The sequence below is a fragment of the Idiotropiscis lumnitzeri genome, chromosome 1 (assembly GCF_059441095.1).
Source record: "Idiotropiscis lumnitzeri isolate Australia: NSW breed Sydney's pygmy pipehorse chromosome 1, RoL_Ilum_1.0, whole genome shotgun sequence".
NCBI classification, from domain to species: domain Eukaryota; kingdom Metazoa; phylum Chordata; class Actinopteri; order Syngnathiformes; family Syngnathidae; genus Idiotropiscis; species Idiotropiscis lumnitzeri.
Window position 1 is genome coordinate 34,846,599 of NC_142391.1, and position 16,695 is coordinate 34,863,293.

At 39.7% G+C, this 16,695-nt stretch overlaps 5 protein-coding genes across 11 annotated transcripts in view; 3 read left to right on the forward strand and 2 right to left on the reverse strand.

The window, feature by feature from the left end:
- Positions 1 to 1,843, forward strand: gatc (glutamyl-tRNA amidotransferase subunit C). The gene is made up of 5 exons (XM_088297410.1): positions 1 to 382; positions 470 to 520; positions 617 to 786; positions 867 to 970; positions 1,105 to 1,843. Exons 1-5 carry the CDS (start codon positions 194 to 196, stop codon positions 1,164 to 1,166), a joined length of 576 nt encoding a protein of 191 aa, XP_088153536.1. The 5' UTR covers positions 1 to 193; the 3' UTR covers positions 1,167 to 1,843.
- Positions 1,540 to 4,254, forward strand: isg15 (ISG15 ubiquitin like modifier). 2 transcript variants are annotated; one of them, XM_088297420.1, is made up of 2 exons: positions 1,540 to 1,664; positions 2,609 to 4,254. In XM_088297420.1, the coding sequence occupies exons 1-2, from the start codon at positions 1,609 to 1,611 to the stop codon at positions 3,084 to 3,086; spliced, it is 534 nt and encodes a 177-aa protein (XP_088153546.1). In that variant the 5' UTR covers positions 1,540 to 1,608; the 3' UTR covers positions 3,087 to 4,254. The 2 variants fall into 2 exon arrangements, with proteins under 2 accessions (XP_088153546.1, XP_088153553.1); XM_088297427.1 differs by lacking the exon at positions 1,540 to 1,664 and adding an exon at positions 2,435 to 2,524.
- pxmp2 (peroxisomal membrane protein 2) lies at positions 3,181 to 10,709 on the reverse strand. The gene is given in 11 exon segments (XM_088297440.1): positions 3,181 to 4,255; positions 4,336 to 4,455; positions 5,088 to 5,250; positions 5,801 to 5,923; positions 7,503 to 7,636; positions 7,638 to 7,681; positions 7,746 to 7,834; positions 7,960 to 8,057; positions 9,163 to 9,258; positions 9,968 to 10,168; positions 10,474 to 10,709. Coding segments are annotated over 11 exon segments (1,236 nt in total). The 5' UTR covers positions 10,573 to 10,709; the 3' UTR covers positions 3,181 to 4,186.
- Positions 9,922 to 13,849, forward strand: alkbh2 (alkB homolog 2, alpha-ketoglutarate dependent dioxygenase). Of its 3 annotated transcripts, none has more exons than XM_088297406.1 (4): positions 9,922 to 10,206; positions 11,698 to 11,973; positions 12,049 to 12,247; positions 12,309 to 13,849. In XM_088297406.1, the coding sequence occupies exons 2-4, from the start codon at positions 11,712 to 11,714 to the stop codon at positions 12,619 to 12,621; spliced, it is 774 nt and encodes a 257-aa protein (XP_088153532.1). In that variant the 5' UTR covers positions 9,922 to 10,206; positions 11,698 to 11,711; the 3' UTR covers positions 12,622 to 13,849. The 3 variants fall into 3 exon arrangements, with proteins under 3 accessions (XP_088153532.1, XP_088153533.1, XP_088153535.1); XM_088297407.1 differs by lacking the exon at positions 9,922 to 10,206 and adding an exon at positions 10,728 to 10,925; XM_088297409.1 differs by lacking the exon at positions 9,922 to 10,206 and adding an exon at positions 10,730 to 10,889.
- Positions 13,817 to 16,695, reverse strand: part of usp30 (ubiquitin specific peptidase 30) — a 6,888-nt gene continuing 4,009 nt past the window's right edge. For all 4 annotated transcript variants that reach the window (XM_088297403.1, XM_088297400.1, XM_088297402.1 and 1 more), the window contains exons 11-13: positions 16,348 to 16,570; positions 16,159 to 16,267; positions 13,817 to 14,984 (exon numbers count right to left, since the gene is read on the reverse strand). In XM_088297403.1, the coding sequence (XP_088153529.1) occupies positions 14,732 to 14,984; positions 16,159 to 16,267; positions 16,348 to 16,570 (585 nt within the window). In that variant the 3' untranslated portion in view covers positions 13,817 to 14,731. The remainder of the gene's footprint in view (positions 14,985 to 16,158; positions 16,268 to 16,347; positions 16,571 to 16,695) is intronic.

Genomic DNA, 16,695 nt, shown 5'->3' on the forward strand with positions numbered 1-16,695 from the left:
AACCATCTAGCGTCGTTGTCATCTTTGTCTAAGTTATTGCGCATGCGCTGAACAGTACTACAGCACCACTGCTCCATGTTTTGGTGTTCTGTTGACAGGGTCACTTTCGTATTAAAATTCAATGTCGGTAGTCGCTAGGAGATAAAGTCTTTTGTCGTTTTTTTTTCTTACTTTCAATGTTGCACAGCTAACGATGCTAAAAACAGCTACATTTTGCACCGCTTCCGGGCGAATGTGCCACAGGGTGTTACAGAAAATTAATTTTGCTAAGCCTTCATCACACATCGGCTCTTCGCAGTCACATTTCACCTGTGAAAGATGTTGCAGCTCTCACATCGCTAATGGGACGCGTGAGTTCAGTCCTCAACCACACAACTCGAAGGTAAACCGAGGGCGTCAACATGCAGCCCCAAGCCGAACGGATCACGTTTAATGACGTGCTCTTTTGGTTTCCTGCCTGTTTTTGAAGGTGCCCGCAGCTCCAACTTGGCAGCCGCTATCAGAGGACCAGCTGCCACCAGTATGACCTCTTGTTTCCTTTAAAATGTTGGAGTCCACTGACTAGAGACTCCACAACCAGACATGAGAACGTACAAATGACGTATTTGTTTTCCAGCCAACGCGAGTAGCAGCCGAACTGGTGGACAAACTTGAGCGTCTGGCCTTAGTGGATTTCCGCACCAAAGAGGGACTGGCCTGTTTGGAAAAAGCCATCAGATGCGCAGATCAGCTTCATGTTGTTGATACCTCAGGAGTCGAACCGATGGAGTCGGTTCTGGAGGACAGGTATGTAACACGCGTTGGCTGAATGCCAATCCAAAGCCTGCAGCTCATGGGCATGTTGTATGTCTTCTATGCACATCCAGAGTTTTATACTTGAGGGAAGACGCAGCGATTGAAGGCAACCATGCAGAAGAACTTCTGCAGCTCCCCAAAAACACAGTGGAGGAATATTATGTGGCGCCACCAGGTAAAAGACATATGCACTCCCCAAAAAAGTATTTGTTTTGCTTTGTGTAAAGATAGTGCTGCTGGAATTGGCACATTTTTCTTAACATTTACTATCGTAGATTGTTCACTAAAAATGTATTTCTTTTACCTTAGGAAATATTCCCTTACCAAAGAGGGAGGAGCGGACTGCCATGTTGAAGCACTCTGAATTCTGACAACTTGGATCTTCTTTTTCATACTTAGGAATAATTTCATCATTAGCTTTGACGCTTTTTCTCAGTATATTGATATGCGGTGTTCGCTCACCACTTTGCACTTCACATTGCGGATACAGTGCTTTGTGGGGTTTTCCAACTTATTCATCAAACAAAAATAAAGAAAAAAGAAAGCTATATAATGGGAAGACGCGTCGTTACAAAGAGAGGAGGTAACATGAAGGCTACCCATGGGCATTCATACAAGGGGCGTGATTGGTTCCTGGTGCGAAATCAAGCGATGAGAGGATTTTTTTTTTTTACTTCAATGCATGTTTTCATAAACATGTTGACATGATGATTGTGACAATTAAGTGCGTGATTGATGTCAGCAAGACACTGAGTGACTTCAGCAGAGAGGAAGGTCCAGTGTGCCGGCAGAAACTCATTCATCAAGCAGAAAATGGAGGACTACAACCTCGGAGCTCTGAGCACCAACAACATGAGCTTTTGTCAGAGGTGAGGCTGACAAATAGCCACTGACATGGTTTTTTCAGATTGACTGCATCCTTTTTTACATCAATATCGCTGGTGTGCGTCTTAAAGTACAAAAAAAGTCAAATGTGTCTTGTACATTCTTTCACATTTCGCAGACCTTTGTGACCACAAACAAAAAATAAAATGACACTTGAATATTTTTTACGCATTCACAAATCGAAAATAGGTTTGGGCGTAGTTGGCTTGTGAATGAAATTTCAGATGAACCTCAAATGTACATTAAAGGTGAACTTCATTTTGACCTCTGAACTTTTGAACATAAATGACAGACTGTAGAGAAGAAAAGGAAAGTTAACAGAGAGGGTTGTCACTTCCAAACAGGATAAGTGGAGATTGGCACATTTCTTTTCACAGCAATACAAAATAACAGTGTGCCTAATTTGCACAGCGACTGTAGCTGTTCAAGGAATCAAATTCCATCTCAAGTAATTCAGAATCAAGAGGCACTAACAGGCAAAAAATGTGAACTACGACAAGGTGACTCGGAACGAACGCCGTAACAATGGTCAACACTGACGCGTTTTCACCTCAGCAAATCTGGCCCTCGTTGCAAAAAGTTTGGACACCCCTGATGTAAGGAAATGTGGCTTTGTTGACAACTGAACCAATCACTTTCAAACTCATGATAAATGAGCCAAATTCTTCACAGAGCTGTATTGAAACTTAGAGAGAATAGAAACCGAAACACTTAGCTGAAGAAATCTTTATCAGGGTGGGAGGGAGCTAATATGCTGCAGATTATAAGAACGCTGCTAGAAAGCTATTTGACAAACAGCTGAGCAGCTGCACAAAAAACTTTGCTTTCCTCACATCATTACAAGGTAGGTAGCGGCTTTGTGCGAATTCTTTTTTTTATTTGTTTTTTATATTTTTGAAGCTGTACACAGCACTTCTGACACTTCCAGGCTGCTGACCATGGAGATAATCATCACTATGTTGACTGGGACGTCCCAAAGCGTGACCGTGCAGCCTGAGGACACAGTGGGGTCACTCAAAAGCCTAATTGAGACCAAGTTGGGGATCACCGCGCATACGCAAAAGCTAGTGTTGGCAGGCAGCAACAGGACGCCTCTCGATGACGACGCCCGGAAAGTCAGCTCTTACGGCCTGCAGGCCGGATCGAGGGTGTGTCTGCTGGTGAAGGAGTCTGAGACGATCCAGGTGTTCTTAAGAAACGAAAGGGGGGAACTGAGAACCTACGAGATCCACAATAGCATGACGGTGAGCGATTTCAAACGAAAGGTGGAGAACATAGAGGGTGTTCCAGTGAGCCAGCAGAGGCTCATTCATCAAGGCCGAGAAATGGCAGGCGGGAAACTGGAGGACTACAACGTCAAAGCTTTGAGCACCATCAACATGACCTTTCGGCTGAGAGGAGGCTGATGAATAGCTACCCGCACTTCGCTTAGCTGCATCCTCTTGTTTAACATTAACAGAAGTGCCGTGTGTGTTCTTAAAGTCCAGAAATAAGTCCTAGTATTGTCTTCCATTTATTTTTGACAAATGCGTTATCATTAACATAAATCACTCATCTACTTTCTTTCACATTTTGCAGACATTTGACCCATTTTTTTTTAGCACAAATCAGTAGAGGCAAACAAAAAGGGCACTTGTTTTGTTTTTTTCACTACTCAAAACATTTATTGATATTGGGCCTTTGGGTGAAAGATGAAGTATAACCTTTCCAGTTGAATTCAGTTTGAATTTCTTTAAACTTTTCGATGCACCCGCCCAACTGTTGAGTGTTTCATTCCTTTTTTGCATAGCTTGCTGTTCTCAAACAAGAAGATGAACAGCAACATTCACAACAGATGTTTGGCACAATTTTCAATAGCAAAGTTTGATCCGAGATGGCTTATTTTCCTCTAGCAAAAAACATTTTTGAGATTATATATATATATATATATATATATATATATAATTATTTTTTTTTTCAATTGAAGCTTGTGCAATATGAACTTTATCATGCATTGTAATTTGTAGTTATGTTCCAAAGGAACAATTTCATCTTAATTCCAAATACTTAATTCATAAATATTACAAATTATATTACATATTATATTATTGTTAAAAACAAAGGCAGATTCGGACAAAAGAATAGTATATTTGATATAAAAATGTTGTAAAATCTTTTTCAACAGTATTATATTGCATTTTAGGTTGAACCTGAAATTTCACCCAAAAGCCCAATGTCGCTAGCTTTTTTAAAATATTATATTTACAGTATTTTCAGTCATAAAGCTATTGTGTTGGGATGGTGATATTATCATACCAAATATAAGATGCACTTATTCTGATGCTCTGTCACAAACTCAGTCAACTATGTAAAATTAAATCACAGTGTTAAAGTCATTGTAAAGTGTTAATTATTGTCCACATCAGTTAGCTGCTGGGCAGCTGGCAGGAGAATCACAGTTTTCTGGCGCTCCTAATCATACAAACATGCTCCAGTTGCATTTCCTCAGTTGAAACCTTTGGATGTTTCATTTTCTCACCGTTGCAAGGTAAGCATACCAAAATAAGGCGATCACGTTGGCAAACAGCACTCGGAACTGAAAGTGAAAACACACCACAGATTGGACACAAAGCTGACTGGGTGCGGCTGTAGGCAGAATGTCAGTGAAATACGAACCTCAACAGGCACAAAGTTGATGTTGATGAACTGGAAAGGTGTCCAAACTTTCCAGTTCATCTTCAGAGCAGTCCAGTAACTCCCTCGAATCTTGTTTAAAAAGTCATCTGAGCCTTTCGCCTGAGAAAAAAAAAAAGGAAGATTATTCATTGCTTTAGAATTCATTCGGTGGATTTGCCGGTACTGTTGAGCTGTTTGTTGCGATACATATTTATTATGGCCGACATTTTCTATTAACTTGAAATTATGGACTATTTACTTAACATTTTTTAAAAAACTAATAAACAATAATTATTATATACATTATATTATCATAATTAATTATAATAACTAATTTTAGCAAATAACTTGTTGCAAGGTGTTTGAGAACTTTACGTTTATAGTATAAATAAATATAGTATAAATAAGTTTACAAACTACCTGATCTTATTTTGTGGACTCCATCAGCTTCCTCAGCATAGGCGCTAAAATATTATTGCCCTAAAGCGATCTAAGATTACCATCGCATAAATATTTTTTTCTCCAGCTCTCACGTCTTCCTTTAAAGTCTTCTGACCGGTCCAAGTAATTCCCAGTGGACGCACACTTTGTGTGAATTATGCACAATTCATAAATAAAACATGAGGGCAACAGGAATAATGGACAATTTGTGTTCTGGATACTGAAAAGTGAAAGAATATTAGTCCTCGTGTTTGGATAAACATTTACCTTAGAGATTTTCCTATTTGGTTCAAATGATCATCGGTACCCACCTCTAGGATGTTCATCACCAAGTAGAAAATCATCAGGAAGCCGGGAGCAAAAACAAGGCGATCCAATAAGAGACGCTTGACGACACAGTACCGATCTGTAGTTGGCATCCACATCTCCATCAGCTGGTAAAAGTAGTGACTGACTGGTCCAGTAATGAACAAACTGGAACAACATGACAGGGAATTACTGCCACCAAATTGTTGAATATTAATGTTTTAAATGGCTCTAGTATGTATGGTTAAGTGACCACGTCACAGTTCAGCCATTCGCAGGAGGATGAAGCCAACATTTGAATCCAGAAACCTTAGAACTGTGAGACAGATGTGCAATGTCACAGTTCAATTAAGTGCATACTACATAAGGCGGGAAAAGCCAACTAGAACAGCTGAGCTTTATTATGGGTTAGTCAGAGCCACCCTAGTGAGTCATCCCCAGATTGTGGGTAGGCACACTCTTGCAATCAAATTACCACTTGTTTATTGTTACTTCTTTTCTCTCTTAAAACAAACCAAAAAGTTTTTTTTCTTGCTGAAATGTTTATTCATGTTGGAAGATGTTTTCAAATGGTCTGTCTCGGTCTCATATTTTTATTTCCCAGAAAAACAGGCATTTTAAAAGGGATGTGTAGTCTATAGATAGACTATAAGTAAAATCCACTGTAAGTTAGGAATTAATATAAAATAAAAAGGAAAAACAAAAAAAAAAGTCTCACCCATAAATGGCAAATCGTGCAGCTCCAGCTGTGTCAATCTCTTTGGCTGAAGCATTACTTTGGGACTTTTTTCTTGCCTGCAAAATCTGAGAAAGAAGATTTCCCAAGGCTGAGAGGATGCCACTGAAAACAGGAAAGACAAACAAAGGAACACGCAGCAGAATAAATGACAGTGTCAAAACTTAAATGTGGTGAAAATATATGGAAGTCTCAAATGCAGAAGATGACTGGTCGATGAGCGTCTGTCGAGACACAATGTAGTTCAAATTGATAAGCAAAGCAAATTCAGAAAACAAAGGTGCGTGTCAAAAGAGGACACCAACAACTGGCTGCAGAGCACCAGAAAAGCAAACATGTCAAAGTCCACAACTACGAACCTTGTTACAGATTTAGTCAGAATGGGATATTTCTTCAGAAGAAATAGATACTGATGAAGTAACCGATACTGAACCGACGCATCCTGAAGCGGCACGCTTTGCACGGGCATTGTCACCTCTTCTACCACGTGAATTTTAAATTAATTAAACAATAAACATGGGCCGAACTTCGCTAGGGTGGAGTTTTTTCAAACGCTTCCGGTCGAGAGTTGCAACGTCATCACATTACCGGAAGTATTCAAACGGAGTACGTTTTGCCGACCCGTTGGGAAACAAATGAATATAAATTAATAAAAAATACTACTCGCCATTAAATTAAATGTCGTCGTTGGCGTCATATGTTGTTTATCATGTAGAGTAATGGAATACGGAAGACACTCAATGGCTACTCTAGTCTATAATTTTATTTTGATTGCAGTCATGGCATAAAATCCCACTTTACAAGGATATGCTGTTGGAAATTGAAGCGAGATATTAAGTGTACATTTGGCTGTTATGAAGGACTCCTTTGTGAGCCTTTCACGACACAATATAAAAAGTAGTCTTAGAATCACCTGTAGTAATAAATACATATTTGAAGTAGGACTAGTTTCTTGTCTCATCGTTTGGACTTTTCCACTTCCCTAAGAAGCTCACCAAATATTTACTTTTAGCTACCCACCACAGACCTTAACGTCATTTGCACCGCAATTGTCTAATATCAATGACTAAATCACAAGAGCTGATTAATCAATAGATATGTGCAGAACCAGCTAATTTAAGAGCGCAATAAAGTGTTGTTGTTTTTTTATGCATAAACATAACCTCATCACTTCTCAGTGTAACAAGTGAGCCAGACAGAGGTTATCAAATGTAAGAGGGAGTAACATTTTTAATGTATAAAAAAGTAAAAATGTACAAACGTTATGCAACACTAAAATTCAAAATATAACACATTTATAATAACAAACGGCGACAAAGACAAAGTAACTTCGCACAAACCATAACAGTGTTTCTTGTGTAAAGATAATGTTATCTACAGATATCTTTTAAAACGTAGACAAGCTTATTGAGGAGTTCGTGTAGTGACACAACATGGTGCGTGGGGGAAAAATGCAGAGAAGTGCAACAGTTTAAAGGGCCTTCCAGTCAACAGGCGACTTTCCACGTTTGTTCAGCAGCTCATTGGCCTTTGAGAAATGTTTGCAGCCAAAGAATCCACGATGAGCCGACAGGGGAGAAGGATGCACCGCCTGCAGGATGTGGTGACGTTTCTACGAATCCATGGACTATCATTAATATTTTTTTCAAGCAGTTATGTATTCAAAGCAACAAAATGCACTCACCCTGTCAATTGTGGCCCCCTTCTTTTGAGCGTACGCCCCCCAAAGAATGAATACAAGGCCTTCCAGGTTATTGCTGAGCCACTGCACCACTGCGTCGGTGAACGTCTCCCAGCCCTTGTCTTTGTGCGAGTTGGCCTGGTGCGCTCGCACGGTCAACACAGCATTGAGCAACAACACACCTGTAGGGTAGCAGATGACTCCGTTTTGGACACAGTTCAGCTAACTATATTGCTCAAAACCAACCTTGTTTTGCCCAGCCACTCAGATCTCCATGCCTCGGATGCTGGAAGCCTTCTATGTCATTCACCAGCTCTTTGTACATATTCTCCAAACTACAAACGAATGGAAAATATTATCGCTCTGATAGTGGTACCATGTTTGAAAAAAAAATAAAAAATACACAAACAACAACAAATAAAGAGGATAAGATCAAAAGAAAGCTTTCAATTTAGAGTACCTGGGAGGGGGAGGTACTGGTCTTTTGACACTGAAACACAATCCGTGAGCTTGGTTTGGACCATGATACGGGTCCTGACCGAGGATCACCACTTTTACCTGGCGGTTAAGAAACGAGGAAAGTCGACAATGAGAGAGGATATATGAACAAAACAAGGGTTTGTCCTCCACTTCAGCGGTTTATCAGGCGTTTTGCTTTTTTTGTCATTATTTTATGAAACGCAATCAAATGCGATTACCACCGTCATTATAAGTTATTCTGTTTTTACTTTGTCACCATCTGTGGTAACAAGGCACAATCACTTTCTGAGAGAAATCCTTAGGGCTCTCTTGGTAAAATGTCTAATTTACCTAATTTTGTTCTGAAAACCATTTATTAATTACGAAAATATCTTTGTTCATCTACCTATGCCAGTGATATACAATGGCAGGCAGAACATTTAATTACTCTTCTATTAAATGGCAGAAGGTACTTACAATAAATCTGTTGTCATTCACACAACAGAAAAAGTCATGCCTTCCTTTGAGTATATTATCTTGGTGTTTGATTAAACAGGCTCAGATTAAACGATGACTAAAGTTAATTTGGAAGTAAAGTAAACATCATTATTCTCTGAGATTTTTCTGATGTCAAAATCAACTGTCTTGGTTCTGTAAATGTTGTGAAATACTGCACTTGGGGAAATAAGCTGATGACTGACTAGTGTTGAAATTGGCATCACTGGCAACGGCAAAATTAGTCTCCACTTCTGCTTTAGCCACCGTATGAACAACATGAGGAACATTACTTCTGAAATGCTTCCAACCTATGACACTGTACAGGATTCTGCACATGGCTGCCAAATAACTAAAAAGTTCAAAGTTTGCACAGATCAGTTTAGTTGCTATTAACATTAATTAATATCTAAATTTAAGTTAGCAGTATTTAAGTATTGGGGGCTAAAATGCATATTTTTTTCCCCAAACGGCTGAAAATCCTTGACTCCACAGGTGGATTTCTGTTTCTCTTTGGCTTTTTTTTTTCTTGCAAAGCTTATTCAAAATAGACTCGCCTCGGCAAAGGCTGTTAAAAGGGAATATGACAGTATTAGTTTAATTTGTTTTTACATTTGTTGGTATTAAGAGGTTGAAAAGTAGTGATCGCAATTATGATCATGAACATGTGTGATTAGTTGAAGAGAGCACGTGGAACAATAGGACTCACATCTCGAACTTGACACATCTGCGTCCAGGTGAAGACATTTTCAGCGGGTGGGTACACCGTGTGACGTTTCCTCTCTTCGTTAACAAATTGCATCAACTGGGGGAGTGCAAGGGGTGTGTCATTAAACAGCATGAAACGTCATAAAACTGCTCTAACTACCCTTGGAGCACTCTCAAACGTTTGGCGCCCTCTGAGAAATTTTTGCAAGCACTCCTTCATTGTCTTCCAGAATCCACACTGCACGTGCGCAAAAAAAATACAGTCATCTATTGCATGAGAAAGGTGTTGGTAGCAGTCAAAAAGATCATGATAGATTGACCATTAACTGTGTCTTTAAGCATGTTAATTAAGACTAAAACAAAATTTACTTTAAATCAAACAAAACCTTAGAATCAGTTTCATAAGCTATTTGGGGGTCCGTGGAAACTTAAAGTCCCAGGCAATGACTTGTACTGTATTTGCCTAATTGTCAGTCCTGAATGTCACTCCTAATGTCTGTACATGGTACAGAGGGGAAATAAATAAAAACGCTGCAATGACAAAAAAATACTGAATGATAGAAAATACTGCAATGATAAAAGTACTGTAATGGTAAGAGTACTGCAATGATACAAAATACTGCAATGATACAAAATACTGCAATGATACAAAATACTGCAATGATAGAAAAAACTGCAATGGTAAAAGTACTTTATAATATCAAATCCAATGTTGGAGGGTCTCCACTGATTGCTGACGGGGCTGTAGCACCCCCTAGCCCCGGTGTAATGCCAGTCCTCACAGAATAGTCAATTGGGCCACTAACCTGTTTGAAATAAGGTTTGCCAAACTCAGCAGCCAGAGGCTTTTGCCAGCTCTCCCCAAACCCGGGAGGAGTCCGACCGGAAGAGAGCTTCTCCAATGCTGCCTTCTTGTTACGGGCGATCATGTCCAGCTGCTCCTGAGATAGAAGAGCCGACCGGGGGCTGGAGGGCTCTGGATCAACCGCCGAGGATTTGCGCTTCCTCTGCATGGTTGGAGTGAATTGTGCATAACATAGAGCAGGTGAGAAAAGAATACGGAAGGAAACTACCTGACAAACCGGTTGACAACGGAGCGCTAACATTTTTGCGTCCAGTTATTAACAAGACTAAACGGAGTAGTGCTTTTGAATGTAGCTTAGTTGTCGCTGTCGCTTAGAGGAAACTGCAACTGGTTCAAACACGCACCGCTGAAGCTATTTATTTGCAAGTAAGAGTTTAGAGAAATAAAAGCCAATAGGAAATGTTAAAAGCGTTATCCAAAAATATTATGCAAAAAGAAAACGCTCACGGGGTCTTTAGCATCTTGGTCCGCTTCATTTAATTGTTTGCATGACGTCTTTTTGGAGACCGGTGAGAAAAATGAATTAATAGTTTTCTGCCCAATCATGTTCTTGCCTCGGCGATGAGTGCGCAAATATAAATAAATTTAAAGCAATGTGGCAATGAATTGCTTGCAAACCCCTCCTGGAAGTAAAACAAATTCGCGCCAACACTGAAGTGACGAAACAGCGTTATGATAATGAGCTGTGAGACGTTCATGACCCACTGGTGTTTCCGCAACTCTTCTCTGCAACGTTCAATCCACGGTCGTTCAACGCGTGTCGTGTTGTTTGGGGGGGCTTTTTACAATATATGACGGCTTGCGTTAGGACAAAGGATCTCAAACTTGTTTTCATCGCTGGATACTTCGTATTGTTACCTCAGGTTAGCCGTTGTGTACTGTGACTGTAAAAAACACAGGTATGTAGCTTTTTTTTCGTATGGGAACAAATTGTCAAACGGACAGCTAATCTTTTATCTAAACGAGAACGGAATGCATGGCATCTAAAATGAAACATGAACATTTTAAATATTTTATTTTTAGACAAACGCAACACCTACCTTTGACGTCTTTCTAGAAAAAAAGAACATTGCAGTACATCAGAGACAGTTTCAGCAGTCTGAATTATTATGTGAACAAACCTCTGATGGCATTTGGCATTACTTTGACCCCATCTGGGGAGTTTGGGACTTCAGCTTGCACTTGTGGACAGGATATCTGCGAGTCAGAAGCTGAGCTGCACGTTTTTGTTTAAGGACTCAGGATAGGGCTACAGTGTATTGTAATGTAATGTAATGTAACTACAGTTCGTTACATTTCTTGTCCGTGACCTCATATGTTATGTGCGGAAACCAAATCATATTACATCATCCCTCCTCTCGTTTGGTGATTAATATTTTCATAGTATTGAATCGAGGTTAAGGAAACATGTTGATAAGATTTCACGGGCCACATAAAATTTCATCTTGATCTTGTCCATTGGTCTGGCACAATTCATTCAAACTGCCAAACATTTATAGCTGAATGAGTATTAACCTGATTGATTTAATTTAGTTTATTAATGTATAATCCGTGATCTAAAATCATCAGGTTGGTGCTTTACCAGCAGATCATAACAAACCTGCCAAGTTTGCCAACCCAAGAATAGTGTTGTTTTTAATGGTGCATCGTATTATTCTTTTGTGCCGACAGGTGTGAATCTTCAAATGAGTGCAAAGGAGAAGTTTGTGCGTCAACAATCATGGCCTGATGACACCGAAATAAAGAGTCCACTGAAGAAGCTTAAACCAGAGGGAATTGAAAGGAAGGAACAGGTGGTGGATGCTGAGGAAGATGACTTTTCAGATCCCGTTCCCTGGCAAAAAATAGAGTCAGAAGGTCTGGACTGTGACTATGCTTTGCTCTTCACCAAGCAAGAAGCTGACCACCTTTTCCAAAAGCTGGAAGAGGAAGTAGTCTACTCAACAGGTGAAAATCATGTCATTAATCTAAAAGTCATGAGAGGTAAAAGAGTGGTGCCGTGACACTGGTGTTATATTCCAGGGGAAGAAGCAAAGGTGCAAGTGTTTGGAAAGGTGTACGATATACCGAGGAAACAGGCATCATATGGAGATACAGGATTAATTTACACTTATTCTGGAGTGGCACGTTTAGCCTGTCCATGGACTCCCACCCTGGAATATATTCGGGATTCTGTCACCAAAATAACAGGACGCACATTCAATTTTGTCCTGATCAACAGGTAGGAAATATGAAGAATACACAATGGCTTTAATACTTAACTGATCTGTTGTCTTCAACAGGTACAAAGATGGGCAGGATCACATGGGTGAGCATCGGGATGACGAGAGGGAACTAGATCCGCTGTCTCCCATAGCCTCAGTCTCACTCGGCGCCGCTCGAGATTTCGTTTTTCGCCACAGGGATGCTCGAGGTAAACAAAGCAGTCAGCACATCAAGCCTGTCAAGCTGGTGCTGGCTCACGGAAGCCTCCTCCTCATGAACTCGCCCACCAACACTTTCTGGTATCACAGCCTTCCCGTTCGAAAGAAAGTCCTACTACCTCGCATTAACCTCACATTTAGACGCATCCTGTCCACCAGGAAAGTGCAATAACCAACTGTGGATTTGTGGGTGTGCACTGCTGAAGAATTATTTGTAATGGAGAAACTCAGAATTGCAAGAGGCTCAGTTTGAAGATGAATAGAAAAAAAAAGATTGTTTAAAGAACAAAAGAATTGGAATCTAACACAACCACTGGAATGTATGGTGAAAAATGTATTTATACATGTATGAGTTGTACCAATGGTGTAAGTTTGTTTTTCTTGTCACTATTTGTCGTTAAAGGGGACGTCAACCCCCAAAAATTCTTAACATGTTCTATGACCCTTCACTAGTCTGAACAATGCATTATGATTAATATCACATTTTTATAATATGAGTTAAGCAGCAAAATCCACCCATTTTTAGCCATCTGAGGGGGCAGCCATTTTGTCACTTCAGTCGACTGAAAATGACATCACAGTTGCTCAGGGCTCATCGAGCGACCAATTATTGCTCAGTTTCTGAAAACAGGTGAGCCGCGACTAGATGTTACCTGAGTTCTTCGCAACTGTGATGTCATTTACAGTTGACTGAAGTGAAAAAATGGCTGCCCCCTGAAATGGCTAAAAAGCAGATGGATTTTGCTGCTTAACTCATATTCCGCAAATGCAATGTTGATTAGAATGCCATCTTTAGACGAGTGAAGGCACAAAAAAAACATAATTGCAAAGATTTTTTTATGAGTTGACATCACCTTTAGAGAAAAAATAAGTTATTGGGCAAAAAAAACAACCCACAAAAAAATCTTGATATACTGTACTTGGGTTTTTTGTGCTAGGTGGAGAAAAGCAGACCCTGAACTTAGCCATGACTCCTCCATGTTTCATAGACACTACTGTGCAGTGTTCTTGTCGACGGGTGGACAAATCTCTCTGAGTAATAGAAATATTGATTGTGGTGATTGTGTCAAAGGTTCGGCCAACAAAATCTGAAATTAAGTGTGTACCGCCATGTTTGTCAATTTCATTAGTAATTTAGTTTTGATGGACGAACAAAAACAAAGCAATGCCTGATTGGGATTTGATCATTTACAGTCAGTTTTTACAACTTTTGTCAGTTTCAAGTTATTTCAGTAATCAGTGTGGGTCTTCTTTAATGGAGGGGTACCAACATTTTTGTTCACGTTAATGTACATACAACCTGAATCGTAAACTAGAGCCTTCTTGCTTGCTATATACTCAGCTGCCTATCAGTAAATGGACATAGATTGCAAATAAAACTAACATTTATTCACACACAATCATCTTTCAAGATAGCACACAAACATTTCACATGAATTTACTGTACAATAGTGCAAATTGCAAACATTAACAAGAGGCTTCTGCTCCACATCATTCCTTCTCTGCTAGTTTGGAAGAAGGAAAATGGCAGTAACTAGTAATGCAGGGTTAAAAATATTGACGATAACTTGCAGAGAAGCCACTGTCTGGACATATCTGTTAGAACTCCTCTATTGACAAAGCTGAATCTGGACACCAAATTATCCTTCAAATTTTTACATCAGAGTAAAACAATTGTCACGCACTTATGGCTGGATATTAAAAATCTCTGAGGCAGCATTGCACTTTAACTTCAAATGTGCAGCTACAATATGTAAATAGTCATTCTGTAATACAATAACAGACAGATCCAAATAACTGTATGCACAACTGCCAGACTATTTCTACATACATGATTAAATCATCGAGAACGATTATCATCAGTGTCATGTATGCATAATCATCAAATTCTGATCAAGTTTGACTTCTCGTTTCTCAGCATTGAAAAATGTAACCAACCTTCTTTCAAACAGTTCTGAAAACATCAAGAAGGAATGTGCCATATATGAACCAAGTGAGATTTGAATCAGGAATGTAGTGTACTATCACAAGTCTCAGTTTTTCCTTTGCAATCCTAGTCATGTCCACAGTCTTTGGAATTGGAGTCTCCTGCTTTGGATCAAAGCAGGAACTTCCCATGACCACAAATCATTGCTACGATCTGTTCACACAAGAAATACCATACAATCAAATGATGCGCTCTCATGTCAACTCCCATCAACTACGCTGTCATAACGGACAAATCCATTTGTGATCATATGACTGGAAAGGCAGCAGAATGAATTTAGCCATTGAGCCTTCACTTACTCCTGCAACGGCAACGGGGCACTCTGCTTCTGGACTCTCTCGTAGAAAAGCATGTAAGCATTAGAGGACAGCACCTCGTGCAGGCTGGCTTTACGGACCGAGTCGTCTGAGACCCAAAGCCACTGAGAGATGTATGACGAGGAACTGCAAGGCGGGGAGGGGCTGCGTCGGTATGTTACAAAATGTCCTGAGTGCATGTCACCATGGTGAACCAGCACAGCCGTGAGTTGGAAAAGGTACTCCGTGGAGCTGGCGGAAAGGAGATAAAGATTGCGTTTACATAGTGACAGATGGGAAATGTCTACATTTGCTCAAGCCTGCACATGAATTGAGAAATGGATGCCAAAGCCTGTTTCCCTGCTCCAACTCACGATTTCAAATTATCATCTCATCTGCAAGCTTTAAACAAGCTAGTTAGGGACTCTCGAGGACCGGACCTCTATAGCCTTTAAAGATGAGTTGGCATAAGTTCATTCACATTTAAAGCAGTCAGACTCCAGCTTCATCACTTCCTACCAAAGTCAAGGTATAATGTTTTGTTTTTCATTTTGCCTGCAAGCATGCTAAACTTCTTTCAATTATAAAATTGTTCATGTTCCATAAATGATATCCATGTTTAATAAATATTAGATGAGGGCAACTGTTTGACCATGGAACAGGCCACATTGGAAACTCTAGCCTCAGAAGTGGTACAATTTGCACGTCAAACAAAATTTGAGAGGCAAGCCATCATGTGTGATGTCACGTGAGATCTCGGGTCAGTGAGCATCAAAAGGATTAATGGTCTTAATTTTTTTTTGTGTGTTAGGCAACTGCCTTGCAAGACTTACTTCAATGTAATAACACATATAAATGCTTAGCAAAATAAGATCAATACAATAAATATTCGCATTTGGCTGAGAGCATAATGTCAGTCGTAGTGGGTGACATGACAAATTACTAAGTTATCCAAAGAGGACTTTTGAGGATTTATCTTTTTTTATTTTAGGGTAATCAAGGCCTTCATTTTGGAAAATGAATACTAGCCTAACATAATCAAGAAATCATAGTTATGTGATGTTATTATATATATATATATATATATATATATATATATATATATATATATATATATATATATTAGGTGTCTTTCGGGTCTTGTGTTAAAATGTCACTTAAATAAAAAGCTCATGCATTTTATGATGCTGACAGTTTCATACTGGAATGATTTCATTTTATTGCAAATGTTATGGAAAACGGTTTGGAAATTAGAAGCGTCGTAGACCAGACTATGTTCAACTTTGGTCAGTCTACTGTATTTCTAATTCTATTATTTCAAAATCCAAACAAAATGATTTAGGTTCTTCAACTGGATAGCTCCTTGTTATAGTTATTCTTGTAATGGACGATGTCGTCAGGTGTTGGGGAAAACAAGGCAGCTTACCGGAAGTCATATGTGAGGCCCAGCTGAGTGGTCCCACAAGTAGTATGTAAACAGACAGACGTACAGTTTCCATTTGCAAAGGGCTTGTTGTTGTTATAATGCTCGGCATCTGCAAAACATACAAGAAGAAACTATGAATGCATGTGATGATAGGAACAGGCTGGATTATGATAATGATGATGACCATACGTATAATATTAGCATCAGGCTTTTCCACATCTTTTCTCATATTTTCTGCCTTTTGGTGCTTCCCTGCACGTATGGTACGCTGGCTTGTCTGTATGGAGGTGTTGTGTTTGTAGCGGTCCATTGATAGATACTCCGTAAACTGAACATGCTCTTGTCGTTTTATTGGGGTTCCTTCGCTGGACCATGTGAGTCTTTGCAGATGGATGCAGAGGCACTGGGGCAGCTGACGGAGGAAGGAACACATTGGATGAACTAATATTTGCAAGAGCATCTTTGGGTAATGTTGCCAAAGTTGCAATTTCCAGATTAAACAAAATGAGAACAGTCTTTGCCCAAAGTCCAACATTC